Source organism: Nicotiana sylvestris, chromosome 11 (assembly GCF_000393655.2).
Source record: "Nicotiana sylvestris chromosome 11, ASM39365v2, whole genome shotgun sequence".
Lineage (NCBI taxonomy): Eukaryota > Viridiplantae > Streptophyta > Magnoliopsida > Solanales > Solanaceae > Nicotiana > Nicotiana sylvestris.
Genome location: NC_091067.1, coordinates 147,635,968 through 147,656,464, shown reverse-complemented (window position 1 = coordinate 147,656,464; position 20,497 = coordinate 147,635,968). Strand labels below are relative to the sequence as shown.

At 39.8% G+C, this 20,497-nt stretch overlaps 2 protein-coding genes across 2 annotated transcripts; both read right to left on the bottom strand.

Annotated features, from left to right (window-relative positions):
• Positions 1-151: 151 nt before the first annotated feature.
• Positions 152-769, bottom strand: LOC104234636 (RING-H2 finger protein ATL60-like). The gene has a single exon (XM_070162097.1). It carries the CDS (start codon positions 767-769, stop codon positions 152-154), a length of 618 nt encoding a protein of 205 aa, XP_070018198.1.
• A 1,409-nt stretch (positions 770-2,178) lies between these two features.
• On the bottom strand, positions 2,179-4,347 carry LOC104234634 (uncharacterized). Its single transcript, XM_009788229.2, has 2 exons — positions 4,214-4,347; positions 2,179-3,101 (listed from the first exon to the last, which is right to left on the bottom strand). The coding sequence occupies exons 1-2, from the start codon at positions 4,247-4,249 to the stop codon at positions 2,295-2,297; spliced, it is 843 nt and encodes a 280-aa protein (XP_009786531.1). The 5' UTR covers positions 4,250-4,347; the 3' UTR covers positions 2,179-2,294.
• Between the last annotated feature and the right edge of the window lie 16,150 nt (positions 4,348-20,497).

Sequence of the window (20,497 nt, the reverse complement as noted above, 5' to 3'; positions counted from 1 at the left end):
CCATTTTTGCTGATCCAAAAAGTATGTTATATATCTCAAATTCTTGTTCGTAAAGCTCTCTACAGGAAGAGAGCATGCTATGGAGCTCTTACTATAGACATTGTAATGATTGAGAGACATACCAATTAGTTGTGAGACAATGTTAATACCACTAGTCAGCACTTCCTTCTACATCTCTAGAAGAATGATTCTGTAGTATCTGTAACCGGATATCCTCATTGTGCACTGATCTTTCGCGATTGAAATCTTCCCTTCTCAGAGTTTCCAGTAATGTGTACATAGAAATGGAATGTCCTTGTTGCATTTTGACACTAAATACATTTGATCTGCATAGCGGGCAGCTTGAATGAATCTGAAACCAAGTGTCAATACAGGCGACATGGAAAACATGAGAGCAATAAGGTAAGTGTTTCAGCCATTCACCATCTACAAATTCACCTAAACAAACTGCACAATCTGCATTATTTGGTCTGGTTGTTTGTTGGTCGTCCTTCTTGAACTGAGTGATTGGCAGTGAATGCATAATATAGGAGTCTAGTCTGCGGCTCTGGATCTGTGAATCAGTATCGTCAAGAATTTGCTCGTTTATATGACGCCTTTGAGTTGGATTTCTGTACAAACGCGCAGACAGATACCCACAACAATGTGTCTGTATTATCTTCAAATAACTAAATAGAAGAAGTATCAAACAAATTACACCAACTGAGGCAATCAGCAGTGGATCCCAACGCGAAGGTCCAACGCCTGGAGAGGAATTTGGACTAGACATGATATTCTGAATTTTTGGACAGAAAACAGGAAAGAATTGTTTGAATTGAATTGATATGGCTTTTAAGACAAGTTGCTATGAGCAAATTTGAGAGAGAGCTTAGTCTAGAAACTTTGTTATTGGAGAGCATTCTAAGTTTAGAAAAACTTTTGAGGACATGGACTGACGGTCATATCAAAGTTATAGATCAATATAGACAAACAAGGTTGATGATGAATCCAAGAATTTAACACTCACACTCAACTTTCTGGCAAGTTTATTTATTTGCAAGAAGAGTTTACAAATTTCTACTATCCAGACGATAAAGAAAGAGTCGAGGGTCTAGTGGAAACAACCTCTCTACCTCCTAAGGGTAGGGGTAAGGTTTGCGTGCATATTATCCTCCCCATACCCCACTTGTGAGACTCCACTGGGCTTGTTATGGTGGTTGTTGTTGTAGACGATCAAAAAAGAGAATTCTTGGTTCATTTCTCTGTCTCAAGGACGGAAAATAGGATTGATCAAATTCTATTGAGCCTTTCTGTACCGCGAGTCTCTTTTTGATACCAAGGATTCTAGACACTTATAACATTTTTTGTTTGTCATTTTCTTTGCAACCACTAAACTAAGATGCTTTCATCTTGCAGGCAGCTCACTGGACAAATACTATATCCAGAATTTTGCTGTCATAATAGTTTTAAAATGATAGTTCAGTCTACATTAGACAGAGTTCAACTGGTGGAGGGTCTTTTACTTGGTGCAAATGACAAGCAATTCTTTTTCTGAAACACATAAAATGTTCTCCTAGACAACAAAAACTAAAGGGAAAAGGTTCAGTTACACATTTAAGGAGCCACAAACATTAAGTTTTGATTGATATATCAATATATTAGATTGAACTACGGTTGTCAAATGGGAGGGTTGAGTTGATTTTGGGCGGTTCAAAGTGGACTGAATCAATAAATGGGCGGGTCAAAAGTTACTTGGGTTGAGATGGGCTGGGTCAAGACAGGCCAAGATTTGGGTCATAGCCCAACCCGCCCAACTCTTACCAAATTTAACTAATATGTGTTATATTCTTAATGAATTGTTTAATTACAAAATAAGACTTTTTTTATTTTTTATGGTCATATATAATATATCAAACAAAAAAAATTATTTTAAAGATGTTTTAGCAAAGTTGCTCATGGATCAATTTAGGCTAAAAATCAGCCTAACTTTAGATGGTTGAGATGGCTTGGATCAAGATGGGCTGAGTTCAACAATGGGCGGGTCAGTGAGCGCCCAACCTTGGGCGGGTTGAATGGGTTTGCGATTAAATTGCCACCCCTAGATTGAATCATAATCAAAATTCACATTCATAGTAATTGTTTATTGAATAATGAAAAGAGAACTGTAATAATAAAAAGCCAAAGGAAATATGAAATTCATCAACCAAAAAGAACTCATACTGTCAAACTCAAAATCAGTATATCCCATTTACAAACACTCAGCAATCTGCTTTGTACAAAAATTGGAAGCATAGGCATCCATCTTTCAACTTGTTTTACTGCAACCTTTGTCTCTTTCCCAGGACAACAAATTTGTTCATGTTTGCACCAGAAGATATCAACCTCTGATTTTCCAAACAAGAACCAGAGGCAAAATTAGCAAAGTTCAACATACATGTTGACACCATTTGTGAAGAACCACATGACATCTCAAAATAAGGTTGAGAATGCAATATTCTTGAAGCAAGATTCTGATTTGCAATGTCAGCTTCACACCCTTTAATGGAAACTGGTGGAATATTAGACGGCTTAAGCTGAGGCGGATTGCGCCATTGAGGAAGTGATCCAGCTACAAGAAGTGTCTGTAGAGGTGGCCCTGCTTCAATAACAGACTTCAATAGTTTCCCTTTCTGTGGTAAAGGTTTCCCCTTTACAAGATTTTCAATAATCAATGTGGCCTGATCCAAAGGCTGATTCATATAAGGTACTGCATTTGAATTATCCATGTTGTTGTTGGAAAATTCAGGGGATGAAACTACATCAAGAAACGACTCGACCGGGGATGAATAATGTGACTGATAATTGTATGTTTCAGAAAGGCTGTTTGATTCAGTTATGCTTGAATTTGCTTTTGTTGCCTTAACAACAGGACTCTCAACTTGGAACTGAGATGAAGTTATTTTGTTGAGTAGTTTCTGAAGTTGATTTCTTGCTTCATCTCTTTCTTGACAAACCATCTTTAGTAGTTGGATCAATTGCTTCACATATTCATTGTTCTTCCTCATTTCTTCACTTGTTTCCACTTTCAACTTTTCAAGTTCAAGATTACTGTACACTAGCTTCTGTCTCATTTCTTCCATGGTCTGCAATATTTGGTCAAAACCCAAGTTAGAGAAAAGTCTTAAATATTTGAACTTTGTTAATAGGCATGCTAATGATGAAAGATCACTAATTCAAAGATTTTGAAAGAAATCAAGAAATCATTCACTGTAATTATCTGGTCATAATCATTTCATGAATAAGTAATTTAAAGTTATTAGTGATAATGACATCTTAGACAAGGGCCTATGTGGAAGGTGATGAAATCATCTCAGTCAAATCCAAAAGTTTTAAAACTAAAATATAGAATTAAGTAGAAAGTATGTGATCACCCTTGGATACCTATATTAAAGAAAAAAATGATGCATTGGGCCCTGCAATGATTAAATTTCTAGATTTGCTTATAGCTTCTTGAACAGTGAAAAGGTCTAATAATCAAAGCAAAACCTGTTTCGAATTAGAGAAAAAGGGATTGCACCACTTTTACCAAACAAAAACTACAGAAAGTCTAAAGGCACAAGATCATTGACTGTGCAAAAGAAAACTCAATACTTAAATTTACTGTTTCTATAAAGGAAGACTTGTAACCGATAAAGTTGTTGTTATGTGATTTATAAGGGAAGCCTTGGCGTAACCGGTAAAGTTATCGCTATGTGACAGGTCACAGAATCGAGCCGTGAAAACATGCTCTTGCAGAAATGTAAGGTAAGGCATATAATAGACCGGCGTGGTCTAACCCTTCCCCGGATCGTGTGCATATAGGAAGTTTAGTGCACCGGGCTTCCCTTTACTGTTTTTATAAGTTGGAGCTTTAGCAAAATACAATGATATTCACTAAATCCATTTCAAGATATTTCTTATTTATGGACTGCCCCATTCAGACTCTTCACACACACAGAAAGAGGAAAGTATGAGTTTTCAGTTTTGAAGTGAAGTTATAAACAGAATAAAATGGTACATAGATGACATGAGTACAATAACATCAACAACAAGGACCCAGTAAAATTTCATTGGTGAGGTCTGGGGAGGGTAGTGTGTACGCAAACCCCGAGGGATTAGAGACCCTCGGCTAAAAAAGACGAAAAGAGACAATATCAGTACCACCGACAGATAGACATGAAGTGAGAAATTGTAATGAAAATGAAGAAGGAAGCACCTCTTGATAACACCATAAAGAAGCCATTTCTTCCATTTTCTCTCTCACAAATGCAATCACAATTACTTAGAAGAAGGAATTGGAAAAGGAGAAATGAAATCTTGAAAAGAATTTTTGAGGGGAAGGGGAGTTTTAGGAGAGATGGATTGTAAGTCTTATATAGAAGGAAGCTAACCAAAAAAGACAAAAGAAGCTCCAGTATTGAGCAACCAATCTCTATTATAGTAACAAAAGTTTATTATGGAATCTTAAAGACTTTCCATTAAAGTATTACTGGAATAATAATAATAAAAAAACAAACATTTCTCTAAAGAATTCTCCTTCCCTCTACTATATGAATTGGGTTCCACTCTTTTAGCGCCTTGTCTCTTCTTACCTTAAGCAAATAAGCAGACGGTTTACATTTTATTACACTATATATTAATGTATTTTTCAAATTGCTAGTAATATACTTATTATGAAACGCTAGAGGCGGAGGCAGGATTTAAAGTTTATGAGTTCTGAATTTGTTATGGAACCCATAGCTCGTCTTAATTATTGTGAGAAAATAAAAAAATCACAATTCAAATAATAGTGTTAAGTATTATCTTGAAGCTTCGTCGCTGCTGATAAAAAGGAGAGTAATTGCACTAGCTAGTACTATTAAATACAAAGCTCATTGCAACAACAATACAAAACTTTACTTCTACCTTGCGAAGATAGAGGGTTATTTCCGATAGACTTTGGGCTCAGAAAAAACATAGTCACAACGAAGGTGAAAAAAATACAATAAGGGTGTCAATTTACACAGATTCTATGTAAATCTTCAGTAATTGAAACATGCAATGAGATGCTCTACAATGGAGGAAGGTTCTAGAGAGAAGGAAGAAGAAGATTTCTCATTACAGCAGCTCAAACATATATGAGTACATTGTTCTTTTATAGAACAGTGTTAACTGCCCTTTTAACCGACTAATTACAACTTTTCTCTAATTACAAATTGACCCCTACTACTTATCTTATATCACAACACTCCCCCTCAAGCTGGAGGGTGGAATACATCGAGCACTCCTAGCTTGTCCAAGAGCAACTTGTACTGGGCTGCTGCAAGTCCTTTGGTCATTAGGTCTGCCATCTGTTGCTTTGTGGGAATGTAGTTAGTTGTGACCATTCCTTCCTTGATCTTTTCCTTTATAAAATGACAGTCGATTTCTATGTGCTTTGTTCTTTCGTGAAAAATTGGATTTGCTGCAATTTGTAATGTTGCCTTACTGTCACAATGTGGATGTATAGGTTCCTTCACTTTGTTTCCCAATTCTTCCAATAGACCTTCATCCATATGAGCTCTGCTACAGCTGCTACCGTGCTTCTGTATTCTGCTTCTACAGAGCTTCTACTAATAATTTACTATTTTTTGGATTTCCAAGACAATAGAGCATCACCTAATTTCACCACATAACCTGTCACTGACCTCCTAGTGTTTGGGCAGGCTGCCCAATCTGAATCACAGTATGCTGTGAGCTCATCAGTAGCTTCACCTTTTAGCAAAATTCCCAGACCTGGCCTTCCTTTAACATATTTGACAACCCTTAGAGCTGCCTCCATATGTGACTCTTTAGGATGTTGCATGAACTGGATCAACACTTGGACATCAAAGGATATGTCTGGCCTTGTGATTGTCAAATACAATAGTTTACCAATTAGCTTTTGGTAGCTGCCTGCTTCCTGCAACTCTGCATCATTGATATTTCCAGCATGTTTGTCATATTTAACTGTGGTAAGCTTGTGATTTTGTTCCATTGGTGTGGATATTGGCTTGCAAGCACTTAGTCCAACTTCTGAGATCAGTTGCAAGGCATATTTTCTCTGATTGAGTAAAATGCCTTTGTTGGATCTCATCACTTCAATTCCCAGAAAGTATCTGAATTCCCCTAAGTCTTTCATCTTAAAATTGCTGTATAGAGTCTCCTTTGCTTCCTGAATCAAACTACTATTACTTTCTGATATTAGAAGATCATCCATATATACCAATACAATGACAATATTTGCCTTATCTCTTTTGGTAAATAGTGAATGATCATAAGGACTCTGAGTGAAACCAGCTTGTAATAGTGCATGTGATAACTTGATGTTCCATTGTCTCGAGGCTTGCTTGAGGCCATAGAGGGATTTAAGCAGTCTACCTACTTTAGACTCCCCCTGACTATGAAATACCTGAGGTAGTTGCATGTAGACTTTTCCACATAAGTCCCCTTGGAGGAATGCATTGTTGACATCCATTTGGAAAAAAGGCCAGCCTTTAGATGCTGCAACAATAATGACAGTTCTGACAGTCACCATCTTAGCAACAGGAAGAAAAAGTTTCATGATAATCTAAGCCTTCCTGTTGTGTGTATCCTTTGGCTACCAATCGAGCTTTAAACCTTTTAACCTCACCATTGGCTTTATACTTGATTTTGTACACTCATTTGGATCCAATGACCTGTTTATCTGGTGGAAGATTGATAATCTCCCATGTATGATTGTCTTCTAAAGCTTGTATTTCCTGTTGCATAGCAAGCACCCAGTCTGGATCTACTGTTGCTTCCTTGTATGATGTAGGCTCCACTGAAGCAGAGAAAACTTGAAGATATGTCTGATATGTAATTGAAAGTTGAGTATAAGAGAGATGATTGGACATAGGATATATATATTTGCCTGGTAGTTTAGTGGTGACATAGTCTTTGAGCCAGAGTGGTTGCTTGGTTTATCTATGAGGTCTAGGGTTTTCAACAACTGGAGCAGGTGGAGGTATGGTAGTAGAGGAAGGTGAGTTGATCAGCATATCATTTTGGGGATCTGGTTCCTCCACTTGTGGAAGAGTATCTTGGCCTTCACTAACAACAACATTCTTAGAACCTTCTAATGTTACTTCAGGTTCTGTCAAGATGGGTGTAAAGAAGGCTTCCTCATCTTGTGAGGTAGATGGTGTATGTTGGGAAGGGGGATTGAGATCAAACACAGGCTTAATAGATGTTGAGAACAATGCTTCTTCATCATGGTTGTTAGAAGTCTGTTTGAAAGGGAAAACATACTCCTGAAACTTGACATCCCTGCTAACAAAGACCACATGATTATCAAGATCATATAGTCTATAACCTTTTTGTGTCTCAGAATATCCAATGAACACTGCTCTCTTTGCTCTAGGAGAAAATTTGTCTCCCTTAGAAAGATTACAAGCAAAACTTTGACATCCAAACACTCTTAAATGATCTAAGGTAGCAGACTTCCCATAGAGCATAACATATGGTGTCCTGCCTTGCAACACTGGTGTTGGGAGCCTATTGATTAAGTATACAGCAGTCCTAACACATTCACACTAGAATTTCAAAGGCACTCCACTGTGAAATTTCAGTGTCCTAGCAACATCTAGAATGTGCCTATGTTTTCTCTCAACTATGCCATTTCGTTGAGGAGTATTTGAGCAACTACTTTCATGTATGATTCCATTTTCAGCCAGCAATTCATTATACTTGCCATTGAAAAATTCTGTACCATTATCTGATCTCAATTGTCATGATGCCAGTATCAAATTGCAATAAAAATTTTCAATACAACACACACTTCACACTTAGATTGTATCAAGCATACCCATGTGTATATGGTAAAGTCATCAACCATAGTCACAAAGTAATACTTTCTATCATATGTAGGTGTCTTGTAAAGACCCCATACATCTAAATGAACTAGCTGGAAAGCTGCTTTAGACTTACTTACACAGTTAGGAAATTGCAATCTACTCTATTTAGCTAGAGGACAAACACTACAATTTCTTGATTGTCCTGCACATATCTTATCTTGTAGAGATGATATATGTTGTATAGAATTCCATGATGCATGTCCCAGTCTGTAGTGCCAAAGTTGTGTTTGTTCTTCTTTTATTACTGCTCCTACTGTTATGCCTGCTGCTTGTGCATATTCCCTTAGTATGTATAGACCATCAGATTCTCTACCAATTCCCAATACCTTGCCACTGTAAAGTCCCTTCAACACACAAAAATCAGGGAAGAACTTCACTGTGCAAGTGAGGTCTCTAGTGAGTTTTGCAACTGACAACAAATTAAACTTGAAATCTGGTAGATACAGTACATCCTTTATACATTTGCCTCCTAAAATAGTAGCTTTTCCAATATACATTATCTCTGCCTTATTTCCTATTGTCAATTGAACTCCATGTCCTTCAAACTGTTTTATATCACTCATTATATTCTTATCATGAGCAATATGATGAGTTGCTCGAGAGTCTACTATCCAACTAGTTAGAGGAATATTGGATAATAAAGTCATAATACTGCCATATTTGTAGAGCATTCTTCACCTCCTTGCTTGTTCAGAAGCCCTATAAGCTGCTGATATTGTTCCTTAGTGAGAAAATGCCCTTGTGGATGAGTTCTTGTCCCTCCTGTTTCTTCAGTTCTTGCAGAATTGGCAAAAGATCTGTTTCCTCATGTCTGAGGTTTCTTTTTGCTTTTAAAGTCAGCTGGATAGCCAACAATTTTGTAACAATTCTCCTTCAAATATCCCTTGTAGCCACAACGTTCACAAATCAGTCCAAACTTCTTAGGTTTAAAAACCTGTCCTTTTCCTGCAAGCATAGTTAATGGATCTCTATTTGTGTCAACTACACCTGGTGTTCGTTGACTCTCCTCCTATGTCACTATGGCATAAGCTTAGTTTACAGTCACAACATGTCTTTTGAGAAGAACATTGCTTCTTACATTGTTGTAGCTCTTAGTTAGGCCTATGAGAAATGTCAAAAGTCTCTGATTTCTCAGATGTTCTACTGAAGACCTTGATTCTTCACAATCACATGAAGGCAGAGGTACCAATACATCTAATTCACTCCATAGATCTGACATCTTTGTATAGTAAGTAATCACAGAATCAGTGTCTTGTTTAAGGCTAGCAATCTATGACCAGAGATGATATATTCTAGTTAAACTACATCTATCAAATTTCTCCTTAAAATCACTCCATACTTTCCTAGCACTGGGTGCAAAAAAACTATGCTTGGCATCAAGTCATTAGAGACTGTGCTTCCAATCCAGGACAGTACAATCGCATCATATTTTTTCCATTGTGCTACTAATTCTCCTATATACGAACTTTTAACACATGTTCCATCTACAAATTCAAGCTTGCCTTTCCCCATAAGTTCTAGTTTCATTGCCCTACTCCACAGGGCATAATTTTCTGGCCCTGTGAGTTTAATTGGAACTAAAACTAGACCTGGTGCATCTGCTGCTTGAAGAAATAGAGGATGATTGTGTTCGAGTGAGGTTACCTCATTTCCTGCCATGGCGATCTGAAATTCTGCTTCGTCTCCGGTAAATTTCTTCAAACTTCAGCTGACTCGCAGGAACCTCTCGTTGGAGCTCGTGTCCTCAGTCTCGTTGCTCTGATACCATGTCAATTTACACAGATTCTATGTAAATCTTCAATAATTGAAACATGCAATGAGATGCTCTACAATGGAGGAAGGTTCTAGAGAGAAGGAAGAAGAAGATTTCTCATTACAGCAGCTCAAACATATATGAGTACACTGTTCTTTTATAGAACAGTGTTAACTACCCTTTTAACCGACTAATTACAACTTTTCTCTAATTACAAATTGACCCCTACTACTTATCTTATATCACAACAAAGGGATAAACTATCGAAAAGAAACAGAAACACGAAGCAGTTCCAACAATAAAAATAGCAAGAAAAATGAAGCAACAAAACAACCGATGGCAATACAAATCTATGTATAGAAAGTACAAGTGTATTATACATACTACATGTAAGAAGATACAAAGCTCGTTGTATAAATTAAATATGGATACGAATTTAATGTTGCATTGTGTTATATTTAAGCAAATATATGAGCACTTTTTGGTGAAATTTTAGAAAGGTAAAGCTTCGAGGAAATCGTGGCATTTATTTAGCTCTTTCTAAATTTACTCGGTATCCAAGAATGGAATTTTTGGTCTCGTACTACTGCCATACTGCTATTTCCATATTTAGGTTCTTAATAATTTTATTTACTTGTTAAGCAAGAATGTCCTTTATTACATTTTACCGATGTGAAAATAGAACTGTACCCCTAACCCCCTCCATCAAAGAATTTTAGAGCCCGTTTGGACTAAGAATTTTTTTACTTTTTTCGAAAATTTTTGACTTTTTTTTTTGAAATTAGTGTTTGGTCATAAAATTTTTAATTTTCACTTAAAAGATGAATTTTTGAATTTTTCGAAAATTTGAAAACTTCAAAAAACTGTTTTTCAAAATTTTCACTCATCACTCACAAAACTTCAAAAACAACCCAAAATTATATTCATGTCCAAATACAATTCTAATTTTCAAATACCAATTTTACTTGAAATTTTTTCTTACTTTTTTTAGAATTTTACAATTCTTATATCCAAACTCTCACTTAGTTAACTCTCTTTTTATCCCTGAAATGCAAACTTTTGGTATGATCAAGGAGATAGTATAGTATTTTTATTTGTGTGCTTTTTTAATAGAATTTAAATTATATACACTAACTATATACTATTTTTTACATCATCATTCATAGAACTTAACCTCTTTTCTATTTAAAAGCCAGATCTTTTTTAAAAAAATAACTAAAGTTTTTTAATTTGGGACTTGTATAATCATGTACTTCTTTTTCTGGAGGTTTCAGTTTTTTCGTGAGAAGCACTAGTATTGTGTAATAGATGTATATTTGAAAAATGATTAAATATTTGCAGGTTTTGTATGGAAAAGAATAAGAAGTATATATACTTTTTCATCATTATAAAATAATAATCCAAAGGGGCGGTGTTCGAATTGACCAAGAAACTGAAATAAACTCAATTGCTGTTGACTTTATACAGAAGTGTATTTTCTACATTGTATTCACTTAGATAAAGTTTTTCTCATATCCCTATACAACTGGCACACGGTTTTATGCTATGAGCATTACTGTTAAATTAAAAAATTACTAGTATAATTAGCCATATTAATTTGGTAAATCCCATAGCAGAATTATTCATATCCTTTCTTTTTTGTTGTAGAACTTTGCTTTCGACGCACTTCTTACTTTGACAATAACCTTATTTTCTTTTTTTCTTTCTGCACTTTCACCTATTACGCCACTATAGGCCTAGTGTGCATGTAAGAATTCTCAGTTTTGTTTTATGTTTTGATATAGAGAAACATATAAGATGATAAATTTTCTGAAATACTTGTTCAAAAACTCAGTGGATACGTTAAGGAAGATTTTTCATTTTAAGAAGAGTGAGGTTATTGAGAGATTGGACAAAAATATTTGATGAAAATAGCACGGGATAACCAGTTTTAGGACTGGTAATTGAAAAATTGTCAGCATTTTTAAAGTTATTGAAAAATAATGTGATGACCCAAAAGATCATTACTTACTTTAAATTAAATTCTGTGTTTCCGAGGACTTGAAAACCTCATTTAGAGTCACCTCGATTTGCGTGCGTAGTCCGGCCGCGTAGCCGGAAAGCTTAAATATGAAATTCTGTGAAAAATGATAAAATTTGGTCATGAAATGAGTTAATTTGACTTCGGTCAACGTTTTGGGTAAACGGACCCGGACCCGTGGTTTGACGATCCTAGAGGGTCCGTAGGAAAATATGGGACTTGGGCGTATGTCCAGAATCGAATTCCGAGGTCTCAAGCCCGAGAAATGAATTTTTAAAGAAAATTATTTTCTGAAATTGTTCAAGGAAATCTGAAATGAAATTTGATTAGAACATGATGGTATCGGGCCCGTATTTTGGTTCCGGTGCCCAGTACAGGTCTTATATATGACTTAAGACGTTTCTTTGGAATTTGATGAAAAATAGATGTCATTTGACATGATTCGAACTTAAATTGCAAAAAAATGATTTTTAAAGAAGTTTTGAGAAAATTTCATTCATCTTGAGATTTAATTTGATGTTCATGATGTTATTTTGATGATTTGATTACACGAATAAATCCGTAAGATGTTTTTGAAGTTTTGTGTACACTTGGTTTGGAGTTCCGAGGGCTAGGGTGAGTTTCGGGTAGGTTCCGGGGTGTCTTAGGCCTAAAAAACAGAGTTGTTGCAGGCCCAGAGGGGTGGAGGACCTCTGAACAGGCCAGTGCGGTCCGCACGATATGGACCACGGCCGCGGAGGGGCCTGTGTGGCCGCACTAGATTCTGTGCGGTCCGCGGTGAAGAACAGATTCACTGGTCCGACTTCGGAAGCCTATATCTTTTGATCTACAAGGGAATGTGAGATGATTCAAACACGAAAGTTGTAGCCCTTCGTGTCTAGTTTTCAGAAAGGTAAAGAAATCACAATTTGGACATCTGTAGAGAAAGTTATGGCCTAAATACTTAGACCTATCACTGCAGAACACAGGAAGCATGTGCGGCCGCGGTTGATTTTGTGCGGTCCGCACAGGGCATCTGAGGGCAGTATATTTAGACGGGATTTTTAATTATTTTTCAATTTTTAAGACCTCAAAAACATAAGAGTCGATTTTTCAAACAACCTTTCTTCTCCAAATCAATTGTAAGTCGTTTTTAACTAGTTTTCTTCAATCATTAACATCTTTTAACATGATTTCAACTTAAAATCAATGATTTTCATAGGGGAAATTGGGTGTTTTGGGTAGAACCTAAATTTTTCAAATTGGGGATTTGGACCTCGATTTGAGGTCCGATTTCATAACAAATTATATATTTGAGTTCGTGGGGGAATGGGTGATCGGGTTTTGGTTCGAACCTCGGGTTTTGACCATGTGGGCCCGGGGGCGATTTTGACTTTTGGATAAAACTTTGAAAAATTCATTTTCATGCATTCAAATTGATTCATTTAGCATTTATTAATATAATTAAGTAACTCTGGCTAGATACGAGCGAGTTGATGGTGGAATAAAGAGGTAAAGCGATAGTTGAGGCTTGAATTACGTTCGTGACATCGAGGTAAGTGTCCGGTCTAACCTTAGCTTGAGGGATTAGGAGTTGAGTCCTATTTGCTATTTGCTTCTTGTTGAGTACGACGTATAGGCATGGTGATGAGTATCTATACGTTGGTGTCAAGCATGACCGTGAGTCTTAAATTGATACTTGTTGTATTCTTGAATGTTACTATGGTTGAAATAGTGAGTAAATTCTTGATATTGAGCAAAGACTTAGTTTATTTATCGTGGAATCTACTTATGATTGAGAAATAGTGGTATTTGAGATGAGTAGGAGTTGAGTTAAGATTGGTTAAGTTGATTCTCCCTTTTCGGGACGTATATACTTGCACTGCTAAGTTACCTAGCCGGGATAGTGTAGTCTATTATTGATCCCTTGCCGGGACGGTTATTTATGATTATTGGTGACTGTATAGTTGGAACGGGTTGCGCGCCGCAACAGATATTATATCGGATCGGGTTGCACGCTGCAACAACTATATATATGTGGATCGGGTTGCACGCTGTAACAATGTTAAATGATAAGGGGTCGGTTGCGCACTGCAATAGTATTGTTATTGTATCGTTGTAGATATTGAGTTGTCCTTTCATATTTTATTAAGTTTCTGTTGGTCTTGATATGTTTCCCCGAAGCATGTACCCCCTCCCATTTTAAACTGCTCATTCCTGTTTATTTTCCGCCATATATTATATAACTGCACAGGTTTATCTGGAGTCTGGTCCTAGCCTCGTCACTACCTCTCCGGGGTTAGGCCAGACACTTACCAGCACATGGGGTCAGTTGTGCTGATACTACACTCTGCACTCTGGTGCAGATACCGGAGCAGCACTTAATCAACAGCAGTAGGGGAGCCAGCCTTCAGTCTACCGAAACACCGAGGTAGCCTTGCAGGCGTCCGCAGGCCCGACGTCTCCTCTACCTTTTATTATGTTCTATTATCTCATGTATCCGAGACAAACAATGTTATTTTTCCTTTAAACTGTTGTATGCAGTACTCTTAGTAGTCCGTGGATATTGTGACACCAGTTTGTAGGTAGAGGCATGTGTTGACTTTCGAAACATTTTAGTTTTATATTTATTTAAGACTTCCGCTTAAATCTCATATTTCGCTATCATTTAGATGTTTATCACTTGTTAATATAAGTTGTAAAAAAAAGATTAAAATAGAAGAGTTAAAGATTTCTAAGTTCGTGGCTTGCCTAGCTTCTACGTGTATGCGCCATCACGACTCCCGATGGTGGTAATTCCGGGTCGTGACAAGGTGGTATGAGAGCTCTAGGTTGCATAGGTCTCAAAATTCACGGACAAGCTCAGTAGAGTCTGAGGGATTGGTACGGAGACGTCTGTATTTATCCCCAGAGGCTACAGAGTTAGGAAAAAACTTCACATTTGTTCTTTTATGTCGTGCGGTTCTGTTTCTCAATGCTAATTGAATTTCTACTCTGTTCTTTCGTAGATGGCGAGAATACGCGCTTCCTCATCTACCGCTCAGCAGCCCGAGCCCCCAACAGCAGCTCCCACGAGGGGAAGAGGGCGATGCCGAGGCCATGCTAGAGGCCGAGGTAGGGGTAGAGCTCAGCACCGAGCAACAACCCCAGTAGCGGAGGCTCAAGTTGACTTTGATGACGAGGTTCCGGTCCCAGCAACTCCGGTGGGCTCAGCTTAGGTCCCAGAGGGGTTTATTGCTACCCCAGTCCTTCAGGATACTCTTGTCCGATTAGTGGGCCTCATGGAGAGTGTCACCCGAGCGGGCTTACTTCCTGTAGCACCAGCCGTCTCTCAGGCTGGAGGAGGGGCCCAGACTCCTGCTACTCGCACTTCGGAGCAGGTAGTTCCTCAGATTCAGACTTCAGCATTTTAGCCAGTTGGAGTAGTTTAGCCGGGTGTGGTAGCTCAGACCGGCGATGGAGCAAATATGTATGCCGATGCTTTATAGAGGCTGGATAGGTTCACCAAGCTCTTCACTTCCACTTTCAGTGGTGCATCTACTGAGGATCCTCAGGATTATCTAGACAGCTGCCACGAGGTTCTTAGGAACATGGGTATTGTTGAGACCAATGGGGTTGATTTTGCTACATTTCGCTTGTCTGGATCCGCCAAGACTTGGTGGAGGGATTATTGCTTAGCTAGACCATCCAGATCGCCAGCCTTGAATTGGGAGCAGTTCACACAGCTATTTCTGGAGAAGTTTCTCCCTATTACTCAGCGAGAGGCTTATCGGAGGCAGTTTGAGTGCCTCCAGCAGGGTTCCATGACGGTTACCCAGTATGAGACCAAGTTTATCGACTTAGCTCGCCATGCTCTTGTCATACTTCCTTCCGAGAGAGAGGGTGATGAGGTTTATTGATGGTCTTATTCAGCCGATTCGCCTTCAGATGGCTAGGGAAACTGTGAGTGAGATCACTTTTCAGGAGGCAGCCAATGTGGCCCGTAGAGTGGAGTTGGTCCTGTCGCAGGGAGGTGGTCATGGGTCGGATAAGAGGCCCCGTCATTCAGGTAGATTCAATGTTGCCTCGTTTGGAGGAAGAGATTCACATGGTAAAGGCCATTCTCCTAGGCCTTTTCAGTCAGCTCTTCAGGTCTCTCACGGCGCTTCAGGTAGCCGTGGTCTGCAGATGCAGTATTCTGATCAGCAGTCCTACAGTGCATCACCAGCTCCTATCAGTGCACCACCGCTCTAGAGTTTTCGGGGTGGTCATTCAAGTCACCAGGGTCAGTCTCAGTTTCCTCAGCCACAACACTTAGGTGGATGCTATGAGTGTGGTGAGTATGGTCATATCAAGAGGACTTGTCCGAGGTTGGTGGGTACTTAGTCGTAGCAGCAGGGTTCCCGTGCTATGGTTCAAGCACCAGGTGTTCCACAGACATCCCAGCCAGCTAGAGGTAGGGGTAGAGGTGCTAGAGGTGGAGGTAGAGGATTTAGAAGTGGAGCTCAGGATGCTAGAGGTGGAGGCCAGCCAGTTGTAGGCCGTCCTAGAGATGTAGTTCAGGGTGGTGGGGCCCAACCCCGATGTTATGCTCTTTCAGCCAAGCCCGAGGCTGAGGCTTTAGATGCAGTTATTACATGTATGGTTCTGGTTTGTGATAGAGATGCTTCTGTGTTATTTGATCTAGGGTCCACCTACTCATATGTATCTTATTTTGTACCGTATCTGGTTATGCCTAGTGATTCATTGAGTGTTCCTGTTTATGTGTCTACACCGGTGGGTGATTCTATTGTAGTTGATCGAGTCCATCGTTCTTGTATTGTGGTGATTGAGGGTCTTGAAACTCGTGTAGATTTGTTGCTTTTAGACATGGTTGATTTCGATGTTATATTAGGGATGGACTGCCTATCACCTTATCACGCTATCTTGGACTGTCATGCCAAGACTGTGACCCTAGCTTTACCGGGTATGCCTCGTTTAGAGTGGAGAGGAACTTCTGGTCATTCTACCCGCAGTGTTATCTCGTATGTGAAGGCTCGACGTATGGTCGAGAAGGGGTGTTTGACCTATTTGGCATATGTTCGCGATTCTAGTATTGAGGCTACATCTATTGATTCTGTGCCCATTGTTCATAAGTTCCTTGAGGTATTCCCTTCAGATCTGCCAGGTATGCCACCCGACAGCGATATTGACTTTTTGCATTGATTTGACTTCGGGCACTCAGCCCATTTCTATCCCGTCGTATCGTATGGCCCCACCTGAGTTGAAAAAGTTGAAGGAACAGTTGCAAGACTTGCTTGAGAAGGGTTTCATTAGGCCCAGTGTTTCGCCTTGGGGTGCACCGGTGTTATTTATTAAGAAGAAAGATGGGTCGATGAGGATGTGTATTGATTACCGAAAGTTGAACAAGGTTACAATCAAGAATAAGTATCCATTGCCGAGGATTAATGATTTGTTTGATCAGCTTCAGGGTGCCAAGGTATTTTCAAAGATTGATTTAAGATCTGGCTACTATCAGCTGAGGATTATGGCATCCGATGTCCCTAAGACAGCTTTCCGCACTAGGTACGGGCATTATGAGTTCTTGGTGATGTCATTCGGGTTGACGAATGCCCCAACAGCTTTTATAGAATTGATGAACCGAGTGTTCATGCCTTATTTGGACTCGTTCGTGATAGTCTTCATTAATGATATTTTGATATATTCCCGCAGCCAGGAGGAGCACGAGCAGCATCTCAGAGTGGTTCTTCGAACTCTGAGGGATAGTCAGTTATATGCTAAGTTCTCGAAGTGTGAGTTCTGGTTGAGTTCAGTTGCATTTCTGGGTCATGTTGTATTAGCAGAGGGTATTCAGGTTGATCCGAAAAAGATTGAGGCAGTCAAGAACTAGCCCAGACCAGCATCAACTATAGAGATTCGGAGTTTCTTGGGGTTAGCAGGCTATTATCGTCGGTTCATGGAGGGGTTTTCATCCATTGCAGCCCCGATGACCAGGTTGACCCAGAAGGGTGCCTAGTTTAGATGGTCGGATGAGTGTGAGGCGAGTTTTCAGGAGCTCAAGACAACTCTGACTATGGCACCAGTATTGGTTTTGCCCACAGGTTTAAGGCCTTATACAGTCTATTGTGATGCATCTTGCATTGGACTTGGTGCAGTATTGATGAAAGATGGCAAGGTCATTGCCTATGCTTCGTGGCAGTTGAAGATTCATGAGAAGAACTATCCGGTTCATAATTTGGAGTTAGCAACTATTGTTTACGCGTTGAAGATTTGGAGGCATTATCTGTATGGCATGGCATTTGAGGTGTTCACAGATCACAAGAATCTTCAGTATTTGTTCAAACAAAAGGAGATGAATTTGAGGCAGAGGAAGTGGTTGGAGTTGTTAAAATATTATGATATCACCATCTTATATCATCCGAGAAAGGCCAATGTGGTGGCCGATGCCTTGAGTAGGAAGTCAGCCAGTATGGGCAGTCTTGCTTATATTCCGGTTGGTGAGAGGCCGCTTGCTTTGGATGTTCCGTCCTTGTCCAATCGGTTCATGAGGTTGGATATTTCTGAGCCTAGTCGGGTATTAGCTTGCACGTTCACTCGTTCTTCTTTATTAGAGCATATCCGTGATCGATAGTATGATGATCCCCATTTGTCTGTCCTTAGAGATACGGTGCAGTGCGGAGGTGCCAAATAGGTTACCCTAGATAATGATGGAGTTTTGAGATTGCAGGGTCGAATGTGTGTGCCAAATGTGGATGGGCTTCTGGAGTTGATTTTAGAGGAGGCCTATAGCTCCCGGTACTCTATTCATCCGGGCGCCGCAAAGATGTATCAGGATTTGCGGCAACATTATTGGTGGCGGAGAATGAAGAAGGATATCGTAGCATATATGGCTCATTGTTTGAATTGTCAGCAGGTCAAGTACGAGCATCAGAGGCCTGGTGGGTTATTTTAGAGGATTGAGCTTCCCGAGTGGAAGTGGGAGCGGATCACTATGGACTTCGTTACTGGACTCCCGCAGACTCGGAAGAAGTTCGACGCAGTATGGGTCATTGTTGATAGGCTGACCAAGTCAGCGCATTTCAATCCTGTGGCAGTATCCTATTCATCCGAGAGGTTAGCTGAGATCTATATCCGGGAGATTGTTCGTCTTCATGGTGTGCCTGTGTCTATCATTTCGGACCGAGGTACGCAGTTTACCTCGTGTTTCTGGAGAGTAGTTCAGCGAGGGTTGGGTACACAGATTGAGTTGAGCACAACATTTCATCCTCAGACGGACGGGCAGTCTGAGCGGACTATTCAGATTTTGGAGGGTATGCTTCGAGCTTGTGTCATTGACTTTGGAGGCTCGTAGGATCAGTTTTTGCCTTTATCAGAGTTTGCCTAAAACCACAGCTACCAGTTGAGTATCCAGATGGCTCCTTATGAGACGTTATATTGTAGACGGTGTCGGTCTCCGGTTGGATGGTTTGAGCCGGGAGAGGCTCGGTTGTTGGGTACAGATTTGGTCAAGAGGCCTTGGATAAGGTCAGGATTATTCAGGATAGGCTTCGTACAGCTCAGTCCAGGCAAAAGAGTTATGCAGACCGCAAGGTTCGAGATGTGGCTTTTATGGTCGGTGAGCGGGTATTGCTCCGGGTATCGCCTATGAATAGCGTGATGAGATTTGGGAAGAAGTACAAGCTTAGCCCTAGGTTCATTGGTCCGTTTGAGATTCTTGATCGAGCAGGAGAGGTGGCTTATAGACTTGCATTGCCGCCGAGCTTATCAACTGTGCACCCAGTGTTTCATGTGTCCATGCTTCGGAAGTATCACGACGATCCATCCCACGTGTTAGATTTCAGCATTATCCAGTTGGACAAGGACTTATCTTATGAGGAGGAGCCGGTGGCTATTCTAGACCGGCAGGTTTGTCAATTGAGATCGAAGAATTTTCCTTCTGTTCGTGTTCAGTGGAGAGGTCAGCCTTCTAAGGCATCGACCTGGGAGTCCGAGTCTGATATGCGGAGCCGTTATCCCCATCTTTTCCCCGACTCAGGTATTTCCTTCTTCTGTCCGTTCGAGGACGAACAATTGTTTTAGAGGTGGAGAATGTGATGAAAATTAAATTTTGTGTTTTCGAAGACTTGAAAACCTCATTTAGAGTCACCTCAATTTGCTTGCGTAGTCCGATCGCGTAGCCGGAAAGCTTAAATATGAAATTTTGTGAAAAATGATAAAATTTGGTTATGAAATGAGTTAATTTGACTTCGGTCAATGTTTTGGGTAAACGGACTCGGACCCATGATTTGACGGTCCCGAAGGGTCCGTAGGAAAATATGGGACTTGGGCGTATTCCCGGAATCAAATTCCGAGGTCCCAAACCTGAGAAATGAATTTTTAAAGAAAATTATTTTCTAAAATTATTCAAGGAAATTGAAATGAAATTTGATTAGAACATGATGGTACTGGGCCCGTATTTTGGTTCTGGCACCCGGTACAGGTCTTATATATGACTTAAGACGTTTCTGTGGAATTTGGTGAAAAATGGATGTCACTTGACATGATTCAGACTTAAATTGCAAAGAAATGATGTTTAAAGAAGTTTTGAGAAAATTTCATTGATCTTGAGATTTAATCTGATGTCCATGATGTTATTTTGATGATTTGATTACATGAATAAATCCGTAAGATGTTTTTGAAGTTTTGTGTACACTTGGTTTGGAGTTCCGAGGGCTCGGGTGAGTTTCGGGTAGGTTCCGGGGTGTCTTAGGCCTAAACAACAGAGCTGTTGCAGGCCCAGAGGGGAGGAGGACCTCTGAACAGGCCAGTGCGGTCCGCACGATATGGACCACGGCCGCGGAGGGGCCTGTGTGGCCGCACTAGATTCTGTGCCGTCCGCGGTGAAGAACAGATTCA